This window comes from Mustela erminea, chromosome 1 (assembly GCF_009829155.1).
Source record: "Mustela erminea isolate mMusErm1 chromosome 1, mMusErm1.Pri, whole genome shotgun sequence".
Taxonomy (NCBI): domain Eukaryota; kingdom Metazoa; phylum Chordata; class Mammalia; order Carnivora; family Mustelidae; genus Mustela; species Mustela erminea.
Genome location: NC_045614.1, coordinates 17,346,913 through 17,364,269, shown reverse-complemented (window position 1 = coordinate 17,364,269; position 17,357 = coordinate 17,346,913). Strand labels below are relative to the sequence as shown.

Sequence of the window (17,357 nt, the reverse complement as noted above, 5' to 3'; positions counted from 1 at the left end):
AAAAAAAAGGAATTCTGAAGTCCTAGGGTCCTGAACTTAACATTATTTAGTACCCTTCATTTATTTTTTTTTTAAATTTATTTATTTGTTAGAGAGAGAGAGCGAGCGAGCGAGCACAGGCAGACAGAGTGATAGGCAGAGGCAGAGGGAGAAGCAGGCTTCCTGCCGAGCATGGAGCTGGATGTGGGACTTGATCCCAGGACGCTGGGATCATGACCTGAGCTGAAGGCAGCCGCTTAACCAACTGAACCACCCAGGCGTCCCCTCTTCACTTATTCTTAGTCTGATGTTACCATCTTTCTACTGATATATTAGCCTGATGTGTTTTTTCATCCTTTTACATTTTTCTATGTTTGGTTTTAAGAATGTCTCAGAAATAGCATATGGTTGAATTCTGTTTCCTTGTCTGTTTTATTATAATTTTTTAAAAAAGATATTTTAAAAGATGAGATATTTGAAAGATTTTATTTATTTATTTATTTAATTTTTTTGACAGAAAGAGATCACAAGTAGGCAGAGAGGCAGGCAGAGAAATAGGGAGGGGTGGTAGCAGGCTCCCTGCTGAGCAGAGAGCCCGATGTGAGGCTCGATCCCAGGACCCTGAGAACATGACCTGAGATGAAGGCAGAGGCTTGACCCACTGAGCCACCCAGGTGCCCCAAAGATGAGATATTCTAACTCGAGTACTTAAAAGAATAAAGCTCAATCCATATTTTTACCTGTTTCCCAAATAATACAAGGACGCCGGAAAACTTTAACTCCAATCATCACCCCATCCTTCCCACTTCCAAATTATGATTTTGTTGTCTAGGATATGAGTTCTATCTTGCTTTAGTCTTTTAACCACACAAATTATTATTATTATTACTTTGTTACTTTTTTGGTTTTAACCACTTATTTACCAAATTCTTTGCTTATTGTTCCTTTTCCTATCAGGAAGTATGTTCTGTTGGTAGTAAACTCCAGATTTTTTTGTCTGAAAATGTCTTGAATTGGATAGCCAGGTTCAAATCCTGGCTCTGCTTTTCTTAGTCATGTGACCCTAGATAAGTACCTTAACCTCTGCGGTTTTTGGTTTATTAATTTGTGAAACTGAGTTTCATCCTTTCCTGGGAGAGACAAAGCTGGGAAGGAAGATGTAATAAGCAACTCCTGAGATGAATTCTCTGGAAGGGTGCCAAGATCCAAAACACAACAAAACAAACACTACAATCACTTGCCTGAATGTCTGGTACTCTCGTAGGGAAGACAAGATTAATACACAATGAAAAGAAATTAATACTGTTCTTGTGTACTTGAGGGTTAAGTGTATGGTTCTTTCAAGTCAGCACTTTCAAGACCAATAACATGGTTGGCTCCTAGGAGCTTACAAAGGAGTCTTCACAGAAGACAGTGCTTACCTGGATGTCAGTAGCTTATCAGCTGCTCAACAATCTAGTCTTGACAGAAAAATCCAACATAAACACTTCAGAATTTCTAAAAGAAAAAGAAAATTTTTTTTTAAAAATGGAAGGCTTTTAAAAGAGTAGCCAAGTAAGTATTCATTAAACACCTGGCATATACAGGGCCAAACACTATAAAATATTAAAGACAATAATGCTTCTGTCATTATTGAACTTATGAGTTGGGAAGTAAGACTTATGTAATGAAAGTCAGTTAACAAAGAAGTACGAAAGAGAGAAAGACAACTACAGAGTACAATACTACTATATAGGAAGGTACTAATTTGATACAAATAATGTATGTGATAGGATTCAATATAGGTTGTGTATCATTTTCTAGATTCCTCTTAAGTTGTGTTGAGATCTGCAGATTGAACATGATTAAAAATCAATTGTAATTATCCTTTTCCCTCTAAGGAATTCCAGAGCCAAAGAGTGTCAAAGATTTGTGCAGAACAGCTAAAATAACTATTATTCTAAATTATGCTACCGTTCTTTTGATTACTGACTAAATCTAAAATAACTTGCAAGTATGTTGAGCCTTAGAAAAATATATAAATTTGTAAGGTAGCTAACTTTTTTTTTTTTTAACCAATTGTTAGTTTTTTTTTTTTTAAGATTTTACTTATTCATTTGACAGACAGAGATTACAAGTAGGCAGAGAGGCAGGCAGAGAGAGAGGAAGAAGCAGGCTCCCTGCTGAGCAGAGAGCCTGATGCAGAGCCTGATGCAGGGCTCGATCCCAGGACCCTGGGATCATGACCTGAGCCGAAGGCAGAGGCTTTAACCCCCTGAGCCACCCAGGTGCCCCGGTAGCTAACTTTTTAATGCATAGCTATTAGTTTACATGTACTAATTTTCTTTCTCAGACATTATCACATTTCATGTTCCCTAAATGCCAAAATGTTGGTTTTATAGATTTCTATCCTACAGAGAAGTAAATATATATTTAAACCACTTGATCCAAGTTTTTCATTTGTAGAGTAATACACATTGTTCTAAAAACTATCTCATATTTTTTATATTTTTTAAAATTATTTTTAAAGATTTTTTTTTAAAGATTTTATTTATTTATTTGAGAGAGAGAGACAGTGAGAGAGAGCATGAGCGAGGAGAAGGTCAGAGGGAGAAGCAGACTCCCCATGGAGCTGGGAGCCCGATGCGGGACTCGATCCCCAGACTCCAGGATCATGACCTGAGCTGAAGGCAGTCGTCCAACCAACTGAGCCACCCAGGCGTCCCTCTCATATTTTTTAATTAATGGAAATTAATTCATTTCAGTTATAACAGAATAATTTGATCTACTAAAACGAAACAGTAAAACACCATTAAAAGTTGTATATAACAGCTTCTAAATATCCACTCATGTTTCTTTTTTTTTTTTGGGAGCACGCACATGCGCAAGGGGGGAGAAGAGCAGCAGAGGGGGAAGAGAAAGAACCTTACGTGGCCTCCACAACCAATCATGTTTCTGTTCTAATGCTAGGATGGACCTGTATGTATATATGATTTTATGGTTAATATACACTTACAGTATCAGGCAATTTTTGGTTCCCAGAGACCAAACAAAGAAAAATACATTTTTGGAATATGTAATACAGGCCATTCCTCTATTCAAAAGTACACCGGGGCAGAAAAGAACGAATAGATGATAAGGATCATTGACGGCTGGGAACAGATTCAAGATAATATTTAAATGGTCAAGGAAACTGAGTTAGTATCTCACAAATTGTTGTGGTTTACTCCAGTCTCATACTGGCAAGCCTGAACTTTCAAACATTTGATTTTGATAAAACCCAGCTTGTGTCTATTATTCATGTATACTCCCAAACTGCCTCTTTCATACTATATTCAACCTTTTATGTATCAGCAGATGACTATTAACTCCAATCTACGGCTGCCAGGAATAGGCCTGCCTCTGCCAAGGTGAGTTTTTGAGGGAGCATGTGGGTAGAAATATAATTTCCCACACTGCCCTGCTCATACTCCCAATGTTGGCCTTGTTGCCACTGACAACCCCGCCTCCGCTCGGCAAAGCAAAGGACTTTGAGGAGTTCTAGGACTGAAGGCCTAGGGCATCTCTTGAGGAGTACAACCAGTTCCCTGATAATCCCCATCTGGAGGAAAGATTTGGTTAGAGACGAGTAGGATGGGAAGAAGCAACAGTAAGTGGGTAGGACTGGCTTCCCCATTCAGCTCCAGCTGTGGGTTCAAGATGGAACTACTATTTCCCTCTCTCCTAGAGCTTTAGCCACATTCCCACTAAGGTAGCATAGCTTTGGCCTGGGTACACTGAAAAAAATAAAAAGGTACTACCTGGTGGCACCTTAGAGTACCTCATTATCTTCAATGTATGGTTTTTGTGGGTGTTGGTCCTAAGAACAGTCTTGTTAATATATTACCTTAAAAATTTTTATAAGTAGCAGTTTGGAGACTGTGCTCAAGAGATCAACTATCTAACTTGGGGCCAAAAGGGTCCCATAAGGCAAGAGATGCCAGAGTCAAGTTTGTTTCAGGGTCACTAAAGGCTGCCCTAGGGTACCCTGGGATGGGATGGTCTGGGTCAACAGGAAGCAGTAATGGCAGGAACAATTAGGAAGGTTTTTATTTTCAGCACTCTAGGAATTAGTACCTCTTATGTTTTGCCTTAAGACTTCTGACATTCTTCTCTCAAACACATTTGCAGAAGGCTTTATGTAACAAAGTAGGAGACAGTCACTATTTAATAATGCTAAAGACAAAATTATTCCACGGCTTTGATCAAGAGGCCAGACCCAAGAATATGTTCTGAGGATGCATTCTCTTTGAATTTAAAATATGTGCACAAAAACCCTGGTACAATAACAGATGAGGGCATTTAACAGTATTCAATCTTCCAACAATCTTGCATGAAAAGTAACCAGGCCCAGTGTCATATACTGGAAAAGCGGCAGGGCTCGTATCTGATGCAAAGCAGAGTCAGCTCTTAACCACTGCACTAAATAAAATAAAAGGTCTGATTAACTTTCGACGTTTACTGGAAGTTAGAGCTTCACAAATATTCTCTCCTTTAATCCTTGCAACAGTGACAGGACCTGTCCACATTAACATTCTCATCTTACAATGAGAAAAAAAAAGCACAGAGAAATTATGTAACATTCATGGTCTGTAAAGAAGGGGTCATGAGAGACTTGAACCCAGGGAATCAGATGGGCCCTGTACCTGGATTCTGTGCCTAAAGGCAACAGAAAAAAATGCTAACATAATCCCCAAGTGAGAAATGATAAAACGCTGGTAGAGGCTGCCGGCATATGCATATGTGCATGCACACACTTACAGGGTATAAAAAAGAGCCGGTAAAAGGTGTGTGTTCACTAAGATCACATTTCAGTAATTAGGACACATACTGTCTTGGTTCAGGCTGCTGTAACAGAATACCATACAGACTGGGTGGCTATAAACAACCGACATTTATTTCTGACAGTTCTGGAGGCTAGAAATCCCAGAGCAGGGTGCAGGCATGGCTGAACTCTGGTGGGAGAACTCTTCGAGGTTGTAGCCGCCTGCTATTTTCTCCTGGTTATCTTCCCACACGAGGCAGACAGAAAGAGTTCAATGGGGTCTCTTTTATAAGGGCACTAATCCCATTCAGGAGGGCTCCACCCTTATGACTTAATCACCCTAAGGCCCCACCTCCTAAAACCCGGGAGGTTAGGATTTTTAACGTAGACTGGGCGGGTGGGAGGCACATAGTCAGTCTGCGACACATCCTCCCAAGCCACTACTTGCTATTAAATTCCTATTTGAACTTATAGCGACCCACGCCACCCCTACCCCGCCGAAGCTTGGTCGATCGTATGAAGTCCCAATTTCCAAAATGATCAACTGCCATAAACTCTTTAATGTCCTGAACGTTTACCTAAAGGCTTTGTGCATTCTTGTTTCTCCTCCCCAAAATAAAAACCGTAGCCCTTTCAAGCTGTCCTGTTAACTCTCACCTCATTTTCGCAGGAACGTGATCAACAGCCTTGGACGAGGACGTCTGTTCCGAGGCCTTGAGAGCCCCGCGGAAGACGGGCGCTGCGGCCTTGCAGAGTTGGGGTGGGGGCAGAAGACCCAGAAGGAGGCGGGGAGGAGGAGCGGGCGTCCCGGGAGCTCGGTCTCCGGGCGAATCCCGGGCCTGGCTCCGTTTCCATACCTGCTGAGGTGGGGGAGATGAAGAGGCAAGGGGGAGCGAAAGCGAGGAGGAGAAATAAAGAGAAGGGCGAGAGGCTCGGGAGGCGCGGCGACCCGGTACCTCAGAGCTCGGAGGCCCGGGAGGCGGGCCCTTGACGCCGCCTCGGTGGGCTCCGCTGCTCCGGAGGGGCAGGTCTTCCCAGGCGGCGGGGCAGGAAGGGTAGAGTCCCGGCGGGCTCGGGCGGTTCCCCCGACGTTGCCAACCAACTGCCCTGGGCTGGGCCGGGTCACGCCTCAGCCCCCCGCCGCCTCGGTGGGCCCGAAGGAGGGGTCGCGGCGGCTTCGCCGCTCGGGGTCCGGCGCTTATTGTTCCGGGAAGCCGCGGGCAGGATCTGGCCCGCCGACCCGCCCCCGCCTGGGGTCGCCCGGCAGCTGCGGGAGCGCCGACTGGCGGCGGACGCGCGGCCCGTGCGTGTCCCTTTAAGGGGCCGGGCCTGAGCAGCGGAGGGGCTGGCGGGGTGCGCGTCGCTCCCCGTGTGAGTGTGTGGGGGAGAGAGCGGCGGGCGGGCGCTGGAGGGAGGGAGGGAACGAGCGAGCAAGCGACGCGGGCCGCCCCTGCCGCCGCCGCCGCCGCGGTCGGACCAGCGGCCTCCTCCCCTCCCCTCCCCTCCCGCGCGTCGCCCTGCCGCGGGGAGGGGGCTCGCGTCGCCGCTTCCAGCCGCTCCTGATGAAGCAGCTGCCGCCGCAGCCGCCTCCGAAGATGGGGGATTTCTACGACCCCGAGCACCCGACCCCTGAGTAAGTATCTGCTCCGCGGCCCGCCGCGGGCGCCCTCCGCCAGAGCCCCGAGGGCGGCGCGTCCTGACGGGCGGCGGCGCGGGCCGGCGCGAGGAGTAACGGGCCCGCGGTGGACTCGCGCGGTCGGCGTGGGGAGCAGGCCCGCGCCGCCGCAGCCGCGGCTTCTCGCCCGGGCCGCGGCGGGTCGGCCGTTGGGCCCGGCGTTGGCGCGGCTGCTCGCGTCGCAGCGGCGGTTGGGCCGGGCCGGTGGGGGAGGGGCGGCCACGGCCTCCGCCGCCGCGTCCGCACCGACCCGGCCGGCCCGAGGCTCGGCGGACTCCTCAGGCTCCTCGCGGTGCGCGCAGGCCGCGCCGCAGGCAGAGGGGCCGAGACGGAGGAGCTGCCGGTGTCGGAGTCAGCGAGAGGGCACCGGCGAGGGTAGGCCGCGAATCCCCGGGCTCGGGTGGAAGCCCGGCCCGTCGCCCGGCCTGTCGCCCGGCCTCCCGGCGACGGTGGCTGGGACCGGAAGGGCCTAGCGTGCCTCCCTCGGCTTGGGGCCGCGGAGGCTCCGGGCTGCACTCTCAGGTTTGATTTTTTTCCCTCCTGGAACTCGATCCTGGCCTCGCAGTGCTTCCGGCTTCAGCTTCTGCACCTCTGGCACTTCGGTTTTGTAATGGTGGCGAGATTTGTGTGGCCCCGATGTTGAGGTGACACCGGGTTTGTTTTTCCGCCCGAAAATGAAAGCCTTCGGAGGGGCACACGTTCTCTTCCAGATTGTGGGATTTGCACACTTTCGGACACAACTTCCTCGATAACAGGACCCTTTTACCCTAAATGGATGACTTTCTACTTCTCATAAAGACTTACTTAAAAACCGAGGATCATTTGAGGATTCTCTGAAGAGACAGCAGTCTAGAGACCTGAAATACAGTTTTGCCCGATAGTATTTTTTCAGAGTTGGACATTTTTTTTTTTTTTTTTTTTTAAATTTCTGGGTAGGGCTGTATCTGCTACTGTATCTGATACCTCGGAGAGCTTCCACTCGAGAGCCTGGATTCACTTCTTTCCTTACGCCCTCACAAGACTATTGTTTTAAAAAGCTATCTGAAACTCCATTTGCTGGTGTTGGTTGAAGTCTAGACCTACGAATATACGACTCATTTTAAACATAACTGTTGGTAGGGATTTCAGATGAAACTGTCACTTCTGTGTGCAGAAGGATTCCAAGAGATTTGCTCTTTTGACACATTTGATTAGCTCAGCTATCTTTTTTTTTTTTTTTTTTAACCCTTTGCTAAAGCTTTTCCACTTGGTCCAGTAATGTCTGGATCTTACTTGATAGTTCTTAGATTCATTTGAAACACAGAAGGATGATATTGGGATATTGATGGTGGTTTCTGCACACAAAGAGAAATAATTCTAAACCCAGCTTTGTCTAGTAAGTTGATAGTAAGTTGTCTCAACATGGCTTTATCCTTTCTCGGGTTCTTTGGTTTTAGGTTAACATTACCTCAATTAGAGTGTTTTAATTTACTGCACCATCGTCAGTCCGGTTACAAAGCTCATGTTGTATATAGGCTTTTGGTATGAGACTTGGAGAACCTCAAACCATTCTGTATCATGATCTAATAAACACTTATTGAACAGTTGTCCTGTACAAAACAACATGCTAGCCCCTGATTGGACTAAGTGCCTGCTTACCTTTCTTTTTATCAGTTTATGTGGTGAAGTCCAGAAACCTTAAGGGTCACATCCTTACACTTCTTGGGGAAAATAGAATTTTTCATAATGTGGGAAATGGACTCAGAAGTGCATCTTTGATGGACCTGAGTCGGGAGGAATCAAGAATGTTTATTGTTTGACACAGGTCTTGGAGTTATTTCCACTGCTTTTATGTCGCCACCGCTTTGCATTTTTAAGTGACTTAAGTTCCAAAGTGTGTGTGTGTGTGTGTGTGTGTGTGTGTGTATTAATCTGCATGGGTATAAAAAGAATTATAACACGTTTTCTGTTATAATATTGTAAGAACTAGAAGGGATCTTAGTAGGCATCCTGAACAACATCACCTGTTTGTCAGATACAGGAACTGAAACCCAGAGAAATGAAGTGACAGGAGGCCCTCTGAGGTAGTATGTAGAAGCTAGTCAGTCACTATGCCACAGAAGGGGGAAAAGCAGTACAGTGTAGGGTTAAAGGACTTAGATTTCAGAGTCAGACATCCCTGGGTTTGAAAACTAGTTGAACCTTGGACAAATGTCTCCATCTCTCTAGACTTGGGTTTTCCCATCTTCAAAATAGGGATTGTGATGGTAGAAACCTCATAGGGCTTTGGGGAGGACTGGATGAGAAAGAAGAATGTATGAAAAGCCCTTGGCACAGAGTGTGGCATGTATAGATGCTTCTAGCTGGAGTCATCAGGGAAAACTTAAGAGGTAGGATTTAAAGTCAAGCTTGGAAAGATTAGGTGGACTTGAGGGGGTGATGTGCCCAGGAGAAAGAATGACCAGGTGCCCCTTTTAGACTTTAAGTAGTTTGGAATGGTTCTTAGACACGTGAAAAAATTGAAGCAGGAAACATAAATTCAGTTTGATTGAAGTAACTGTTGGAACCTGATGTTCTGTGTTTGTCTTGCACTCTTTAATCAGTCACAGCTGTGAGACCTGGCCTTTTTTCCTGTGGCATATAGGATTGTGTTTCAGGTGAAAATGGCTGTAATCACCTGAGTATCTGTGCATTAGGTGTCTGCTGTTGGGGCCAGGTGTTGAGGACACTGCAAATTAGATCCAGTTAAAGTCTTTAAGGAACTCTTCTGATAAGAGAGGCAAGTATTTAACAGCTGTAGAAGTGCTGTTCTTTGAACATATGCATGTCTGTTTTGTGCCAAACATAGGTGCACTAGAGGTGAGTGTTGTACAAAACAATTTTGCCCTTGTGGGCAAAATTGGGTGATGGGTAGTAATGAATAATACAGAATAGTCAAAGGAAAGTGCTTTGAAAAATGGGGCAGGGTAAGGGGGAGTCCAGAATTTCTGGGGAAGATGTGACATTTTAAAATAAGGTAGACTGGGTGTACCTTCTTGAGAATGATACTTGGGCAAAGACTCAAAAGAGGGGGAGTTAACTGCATTAGTACCTGGGGTGAAAGCATTCCAGGTAGAGGGAATAGTTCCAAGGTGCTAAGGCAAACCTGGTGAATTCTGTCTGGTATGGCTAAAACGGAATGAATGAAAAAGAGCAATAAATAGTAATTTGGGTCAGGGTGGGATGCAGATTTCACACTGCTTTCTAGAGTCACAAGGACTTTGTCCAGAGTTTTCAACAGAGAAGTGACATGCTCTGCTTTCAGCTTCAGAAGGATCACCCCCTTTGCAGGGGAGAACAGAAGAGGCAGGGAGACTTGTAATGAAGTTAGCAATCTGGAAGAGAGCTGCTAGTGACTTGTAAAAGTGGTAACCAGGAGATGGTGAGAAATGATTGGATTCTGGGTATACATTGAAGAATGAACAGAATGATTTGTTGATCAGATGTGGCATGTGAGAGAGGAGCCAAGTATGATTCCAAGGTTTTTTGGCTGAGTAGTTAGAAAGATGGAATTGCCATCAACCAAGGTAGCAGGTATGATTGTGACAAGAACAAGTTTGGGAAGTAGGTTAGGAGTTCAGTTTTAGACATGGTTAAGTTTGAAATGCCTGTTAGACATTGGGGTTGAATTGATAGTCCCCTGGAGTTCAGGGGAAAGGTCTGGCTGGACTACTAGAGATACATTTTGTGGTCATCAACCACAGCACTGGAAGAGATCACCAATGGAGCCTGAGAAGAAAGAGACAAGGACCCGGGAGTGATCCCTTTAAATTGCAGTATTAAGAGGCTTTTATTATAGTGTGCAATGGAGGGGGGATCTTAACTTGGATGGCATCCTTAAACTTGGGAAAATTACCTCTTCACCAGCCTTTAACTAGAAGTTAGCATTTCTTTTAATTGCTAATGTAAATAGCAAACTACAGGACTACCAACAGTACTTGTGATTTTACTATTAGTACAAGTAAAATATTTTTAATAATATGCTGTGGTTGTAGATACCTCAAAATATTAATGTTTATTATTACATCAAAACATTGATGTAATGTAAGCATTACATTATGTACATCATTACCTCTCTACATTATAGTAGAGAAGAGATCTACCACTACATTAAGAAGCGTATGTATTACTGTACCACACATTTGGGGTCTTTGTCCTCAACATAATTGGTCTCATTTGTAATCCTTGTATTTTATTTTATGCATTTAAAAATATTAAGCTGAGAAGAAATCCACAGGCTTTATCAGACTGCCAAAATTTTTTTGTCCAAAGCACACAAAAAAAGTTAAACCCTGGGCTTTGGAGCTAGGTTTTAGAATCTCACCTCTTTTTTTTACTTAATAGCTTTATGAACCTTAGTAGGTTTCATAATTAAACTCTGTGCTTTGGTGTCATTATAAAGTGGGGATCATAATAGTATTTTCTGCAAAGGGTTTTATGAGAATTTAAGAATTAGGATAGTGTTAGCTCTTTTATTATTAGTACTGGATGGAAAGATGCAGCTAGAAAGAATACAAGGCATCATGATAAGAAAAGCATGATGAATTTGGCCAAAATAAAGTTTATGAACTGGGAAAAATATTTCTACATGTTCTAATAAAATATAAAGCAGTGAAGTTGGTCAAGTTCTCATAGAATTCTTGTAATTCACCTTAGTTAACAGTGGGAATGGAGATGCCATAGGAAGCCAACTAAGAGGAAATACCACTGGGAGGGTTTCCTGGCGAGAAAGCCTGATAAACTATTCTCGTACTTAGGAGAGAGTATACCTCTACAATATTTATGTTCCTCTGTGCTCTTTGCCAGATTTCAGGCCGACCATTCTTAATACTGACACATTATGTCTTTAGAAAGGTATCAAGCAACTGTTGATACAGTTGTGTTTTACTAAGAAAAGCTCCAGCTGCCAGTACATACTTTTAACCCATTAGTAGACCATATTTTCTTAGTTTCCTCAGTGGAACTTTGATATCTCCAAATCTTTTCTGCCACTTTTCACTGTACTGACTGATTAAATCTATTCCCTTTAAAAAAATTGAAGTGTATTATAATTTATAATTTACTCTTTAACATATTTATAATTTTTCTTGACTAGATAATTGGTGGTGTTCCATGATCGTTGCCAGTTTTTGCAGAGAAGCTAGAATAGTCAGATGTTGGATGGCAAAGAATGAATAGCCTGGGTTACTGAATCAAAAGTTGACCAGCTTTGTTTCTGTTAATTCTTCCAGAGTATTGTAGAGTACCTTATTTTGTAATGCACTAAGAGCCATTATCGTAAGGCCCTCAGAAACCATTCATATTAGAAACTGAACCATTACATCTGGAGTTACCAAGCATCAAGTTTAGAATCCTTCCTTCTTTGAGAGAAATCCAGGGCAAGGGGTAGGGTAGGAGGGGGGCGAGAGCCAAAGCAGGGTGTGGGGAGGCATTTTATTAAAAAAAATAACAAACTTGAACAGAAGTTGCAGGAATAGCGTAATGAATTTCCACATACTGTTTATCTACATTCACCAGTAATTGAAAATTTTGTCACGTTTGGTTTATCTTTCTATATAAAAGAATATACCTGATTTTATTTTTGGCTCAATCAAGTTGCAGACCTCATGACTCTTCACCCCTAAATATTTCATAGTATTACTTAAGCAAAAGTGTTCTCTTGGATAACCAATGACCAGGCGATTTACTATTTGTAGTCATACTGTTAACTCTTACTGTTCATGTTTACATTTTACCGGTTGTCTCAACAGTGTCCTCTCCTTTCAGTCTAAGTTTGCATTATAATGGTGATGTCTCTTTGTCCTCTTTAATCTCCGAGGATAGAGCTTTAAAATTCAAGCTTTGGAGGTATATTACTGTTATCTCTGGATGTACCATAAGGGTACTATTTTAAGAACAGTAACAGTGTCTGGTAGTATGTTTTAAATGGTTTCTTTTTTTAATTACCTAAACAATAAAGGCCTATGGCAGAGGGGTAAGATAATACAGATATTAATAGAGGAAAAAGTAAAAATCCACCCTTGACATTTCCTCATTGTTCCACCTCTCCAAATCCCCTATCCAAGAGGGTGACCACTACTAACAATTTAGTGTGTACCTTTCCAGACCTTTTCCTTTTTTTGTTTGTTTTTATATAAGTGGAATCATACTACATACATCATTCTACCTTTTTTCTACATACTGTATCCTCTACATATTTGCATTTACTTATAAGATGTACTCATTTTTAACAGGAAATACTGAGTTGCTTTATTACGGTGTCTGGTTGTCATGTGAAGCAGTTTAAAAAGGCTTTAGGACATGTGCTATGGTAGGTGTCCTTCCAAATAATGTTTCCCCACTGAGTGAGTATATCTGGTTAATTTATAATAATGTTTTCATGATTTTGTTTAGACTTTGAATTTTATACTTTTTTCTTTTAAAAAATACATTGTATATATATTACTGTTGGCTCTGTCTGGTGCTGATGGATTAAGTAGTTTTTGTTTATTTTTTTAAAGATTTTTAAGTAATTTCTATGCCCAATGTGGGGCTTGAACTTATGACCCAGAGATCAAGTCACATGCTCCATCGACTGAGCCAGCCAGCTGCCCCAGATTAAGTAGTTTTTATTCCTGCCCTACTTTGATTAGTTGCTTGGTTATTTTGAAAAGAAAACTCAAGGCATTTAAGTACAGTTTTTTGAAAATCGTTGGTTTGAAGCTGGCCAACAAGCTGGCCAACTGAAAATTCAGTAGGTTTGTTGTTTTTCATAATGGATGTATATTTGAAAGTCTGCTTTCATGGATTCAAATGAGAGGCAGTTTAACTCATGTAATTTTTGGTTATTGTATGCTAGTGGAATGTTGTATCCAAGTCCCTTAGGTTTGGAATTCAAGTACAATGTATTTTAATTTGATAGTCTTTTTTTTTTTTTTTTAAATCAAACTAGTGGTTACATCAGTATCTTTTCCAGCTAAGCAAATATGTTGGTCATTGAGATAAAATTTTAAAGTTGGTCTAAATTTTTATAGATGCTTTTTATTTTAGAGTGCTTTTTCTGTCAGATGCTAACATCTCACAAGTGAGAATATCCCTGGGATGGTGTGGGTGTTGCTAGAAGTGTGATCCTGCTGGCAGAGGCTGGGAGGTCTGTTTACTGGGAGCACTGCTTATGGGCTTGCAAGAACCTGGAGCAAGTGATGGTTTCTGACTATATCTCTTCCTGCTGCCCGCTTCCTGCCATGTGCAGTTAGGTCCTCTCTTAGGGGAGGGTTAGTTGTATAGTAATCACCAGTATTTGTTTCATGATTAGCTCTTTGTGGAGACCTATGGACTAACTTGTACTTTGAGTCTTTTGTCTAATATTTGGCCTCTTAGTGAATAGTTTTTAATTACATACTCTTACTGTAGTAGGCAGATGATGCCAAGGTTAAAATTTAAATGAATTTTGTGTGAATGTAAAGTAGAGCTACATTATTTTTCATGAATTACATAGATGGCTGCAGACCCTTTCTATGGAAATCCACTTACTCTAATCTGGAACTCACACAGACTTTCTAAAATTACTTGGTTAAAAATACACCTCTTCCATTATTTTATCAGTTCTAGACTGGAGTATCTATTTCAACTCTAAAACGTAAGCTACACGTTTTATGGTATTTCTTCTATGCTGAAAATTATCTGTAGTAAAGAGGTAAATTTTGTTGAGGTACAATAAAACATTTTGTTAGAAATAGGTGAAAATATACTATTGAAGTTTTCCCTAAGATAACCTTAATAGGTGTGCTCTTTAGCTTAAGTTTACCATGTCCATTAGAAAACTATTTATTGGGACGCCTGGGTGGCTCAGTTGGTTAAGTGGCTGCTTTCGGCTCAGGTCATGATCCCAGCGCCCTGGGATCTAGTCCCACATCGGGCTCCTTGCTCATCAGGGAGCCTGCTTCTCCCTCTGCCTCTGCCTGCCATTCTGTCTTCCTGTGCTCGCTCTCTCCACCCCCCCTCTCTGATAAATAAATAAAATCTTAAAAAAAAGAAAGAAAGAAAACTATTTATTGTAATTATTCAGGAAACCAGTTGCTACAATCATGAAAAGTATAATGTATTCTTTCTGGCAGATTAATAGCAGTTTGTATAAGAAAGTAACGTTAATAGCTGAATATTAACACTTTGAAACAGTGGTAGTTAAATATAAAACCAGTGTTTCCCCAGTTACATTGCTTGTGTTCATTAGAGAGACAGTGAGACTACCAAGAAATACTTGATGTCCATCTATCTTTCTTTGACTACCTTTTTTACTTACTAGAGAAGATAATGATACTGTTAGGAGATACAAAATTGGGGCAGGAGTTGGAACCTGACATTTTTCTGCTGTGCATATGATAGCTGCAAAATTTGTTAGCTTTTTTTTTTTTTTTGATGTGTACCTCTTGCTTAGTACTTTTATTTCCATAATTACTGTTTTCCCATATTAATATTTTATAAGATATATTTGTCTGCATGTGTATTTTTATAATTCTCCAACTTTTAAGATCCTTTAGGTGGTTACTAATGTGAAGCATCAAGGAAGGCTGACCATTTTATTGGAGCCTCTCTGTATAAGCATTCATCCATTCTCTTGGATCACACAGACTTTTTTGGTTCTGTCTATTGCTAGGACCTAAAGGATTTTGTCCCATGTACTACCAAATCCAGGGAACATAACAGATATGTTATAGAGACTTACTGTTTTAGATGGAGGAATCCTGGTAACTAGCAGTTGGATGCATAATAGTATGTGCTTAATAAATGTTTGAGTTGACCTGATTCTTAACAGTCAGTCTGATTTTCTGATAGAGTGAATAGCAGCATTAATAGGCATAGGGGCATCTGGGTGGCTCAGTTGTTGGGTGTCTGCCTTTGGTTTAGGGCATGATCCTAGGGTCCTAAAATCAAGCTCCTCGTTGGGCTCCCTGCTCGGTGGGAAGCCTGCTTCTCCCTCTCCCACTCCCCCTGCCTATGTTCCCTCTCTCACTGTGTCTTCTCTCTCAAATAAATAAATAAAATATTAAAAAAGTAATTACTCATATCTTTTGTAAGACATTCTTAAATAACTTGCATTAGAACAGAGAAAGTCAGGGAATTGAGTGTATGAGTTGGGCTAATGAATGATGAGTGCTGAGAGAAGTTTTTATGCTTCTTCTGTTGGTCCTTGTGGAGACAGACTGATGATAATTGGATATCTCATAGTGGTGGTCTGAGAGAGAACCATGAATGTTTCCTAAGGTAGGATAGCCTATTGTGTTTTGTGCTAGACCAGTTTTTTTCCCCCAGCCATTTTAGTTGTTGTTTTGTATATTTGTGTTTTTTCCAGGATGAATAATCTATTTAAATTATACCCCTTTCCCCATGCTTAGTTGTCTTTCTGATCAGATCCTTCCATCAGTAGTCTCATTTATCTATCTGTGAATATTAGGGGCCAAAAGGAATTGAGGCAACTACAGATGCAGTGATAAATCAAGGGGTGTTTTGGGATATACCATAAGGCTGTGACACTGAAAAATGGTAGAAGACTTGATAATTTAAAATTAAGGCTTTTTTTTTTAAAAGGTTTTATTTATTTGACAGAGAGGGAACACAAGCAGAGGGAGTGGGAGAGGGAGAAGCAGGCTTCCCACCAAGCAGGGAGCCCAATGCGAGGCTCGATCCTAGGACCCTGGCATCGTGACCTGAGCTAAAGGCAGATGCCTAACGGCTGAACCACCCAAGCGTCCCTAAAATTGAGGGTTTTGTTCTCTGGTGATAAAAAGCTGATGCTTTTTATATTTAGAACTGAAAAAAAAATTAAATGCTAAGCCTTAAATTCTATGAAATCATTATGAATTTTATTCAGTTTTTTTTTTTCGTTATAATCAAACCTTTTAAATCCAGTTGATTAAGAAAAACTAGCTGGGGGCACCGGGGTGGCTCAGTGGGTTAAAGCCTCTGCCTTCGGCTCCGGTCATGATCCCAAGATCGTGGGATCGAGCCCCGCGTCAGGCTATCTGCTCAGCAGGGAGCCTGCTTCCTCCTCTCTCTCACTGCCTGCCTCTCAGCCTACTTGTGATCTTTATCTGTCAAATAAATAAATAAAATCTTAAAAAAAAAAAAAAAAGAAAAACTAGCTGGATTGAACTCTTGGCTATTCAGCTAACGTATATTGAATTCCTGCCTTGTGATAGGGATTCAGAAGTGAGTACAGTGAGCTAGAGCAGGGACTGCTAAGCCAGACTGGTGGAGTAGAGGGGTGGGTAAGGCAGGGAGGGCTGCCCAGAGGATGTATACTTAGCCTAAAGAATGGGAGTTAGGCAAAAAGGGTGAGTGAGGGTGCTCAAGGGTCATACTGAAGGGAAAATTGTCCCTATGCCCATTTCCAGTTAGACTCCTCTGCATTTGCCCCAGTGTAAATTGCTGAGCCTCTTAAGTGGTATCTCATCGAGGGAGGCTTTATTACCTTAACTAATGACTTCTCTTTACTGTGGCTTCCCACTCCCTCCTCCCCTAACTCATTATTATGGTTTACCAAGGCTGTGATTTTAAAGGGCATGGAAGATAGTGCCTCTGATTTTATGAATAAGGTAGGAAAAGAAGACCCAAAGAAGTTCAAGCTATGCTTGCTAGCTAGTGATGATACCACAACTTGAGCAAGAGTATTTTCATTTACCAATTTGTCAAAGACTGCCTTTTTTTTTTTTCTTCTTTTTTTTTTAAGAGGGAGTGGAGAGACAGAGGGAGAGAGAGAGATTCTCTAGCAGGCTCCGTGCCTGGCTTGGAGCCCTAGGAGGGGCTTGATCCCATGACCCTGAGATCATGACCTGAGCTGAAATCAAGAGTCAGTTGCTTAACCAGCTGAGCCATCCAGCTGCTCCAAGACTAACTTTTTAATGATACTAATTAAGGAATAAC

General features: G+C 42.3%; 1 protein-coding gene and 1 long non-coding RNA gene across 2 annotated transcripts in view; both read left to right on the top strand.

Annotated features, from left to right (window-relative positions):
* Positions 1-6,106: 6,106 nt before the first annotated feature.
* The window catches only part of SETD2 (SET domain containing 2, histone lysine methyltransferase), a 127,361-nt gene continuing 116,110 nt past the window's right edge, over positions 6,107-17,357 (top strand). Inside the window, exon 1 of the mRNA XM_032317937.1 lies at positions 6,107-6,395. Coding sequence (XP_032173828.1) covers positions 6,325-6,395 — 71 coding nt within the window. The 5' untranslated portion in view covers positions 6,107-6,324. The remainder of the gene's footprint in view (positions 6,396-17,357) is intronic.
* On the top strand, positions 10,379-15,352 carry LOC116576185. The gene is made up of 3 exons (XR_004280069.1): positions 10,379-10,389; positions 11,600-11,603; positions 14,589-15,352. It is a non-coding gene; the product is annotated as an uncharacterized LOC116576185 (long non-coding RNA).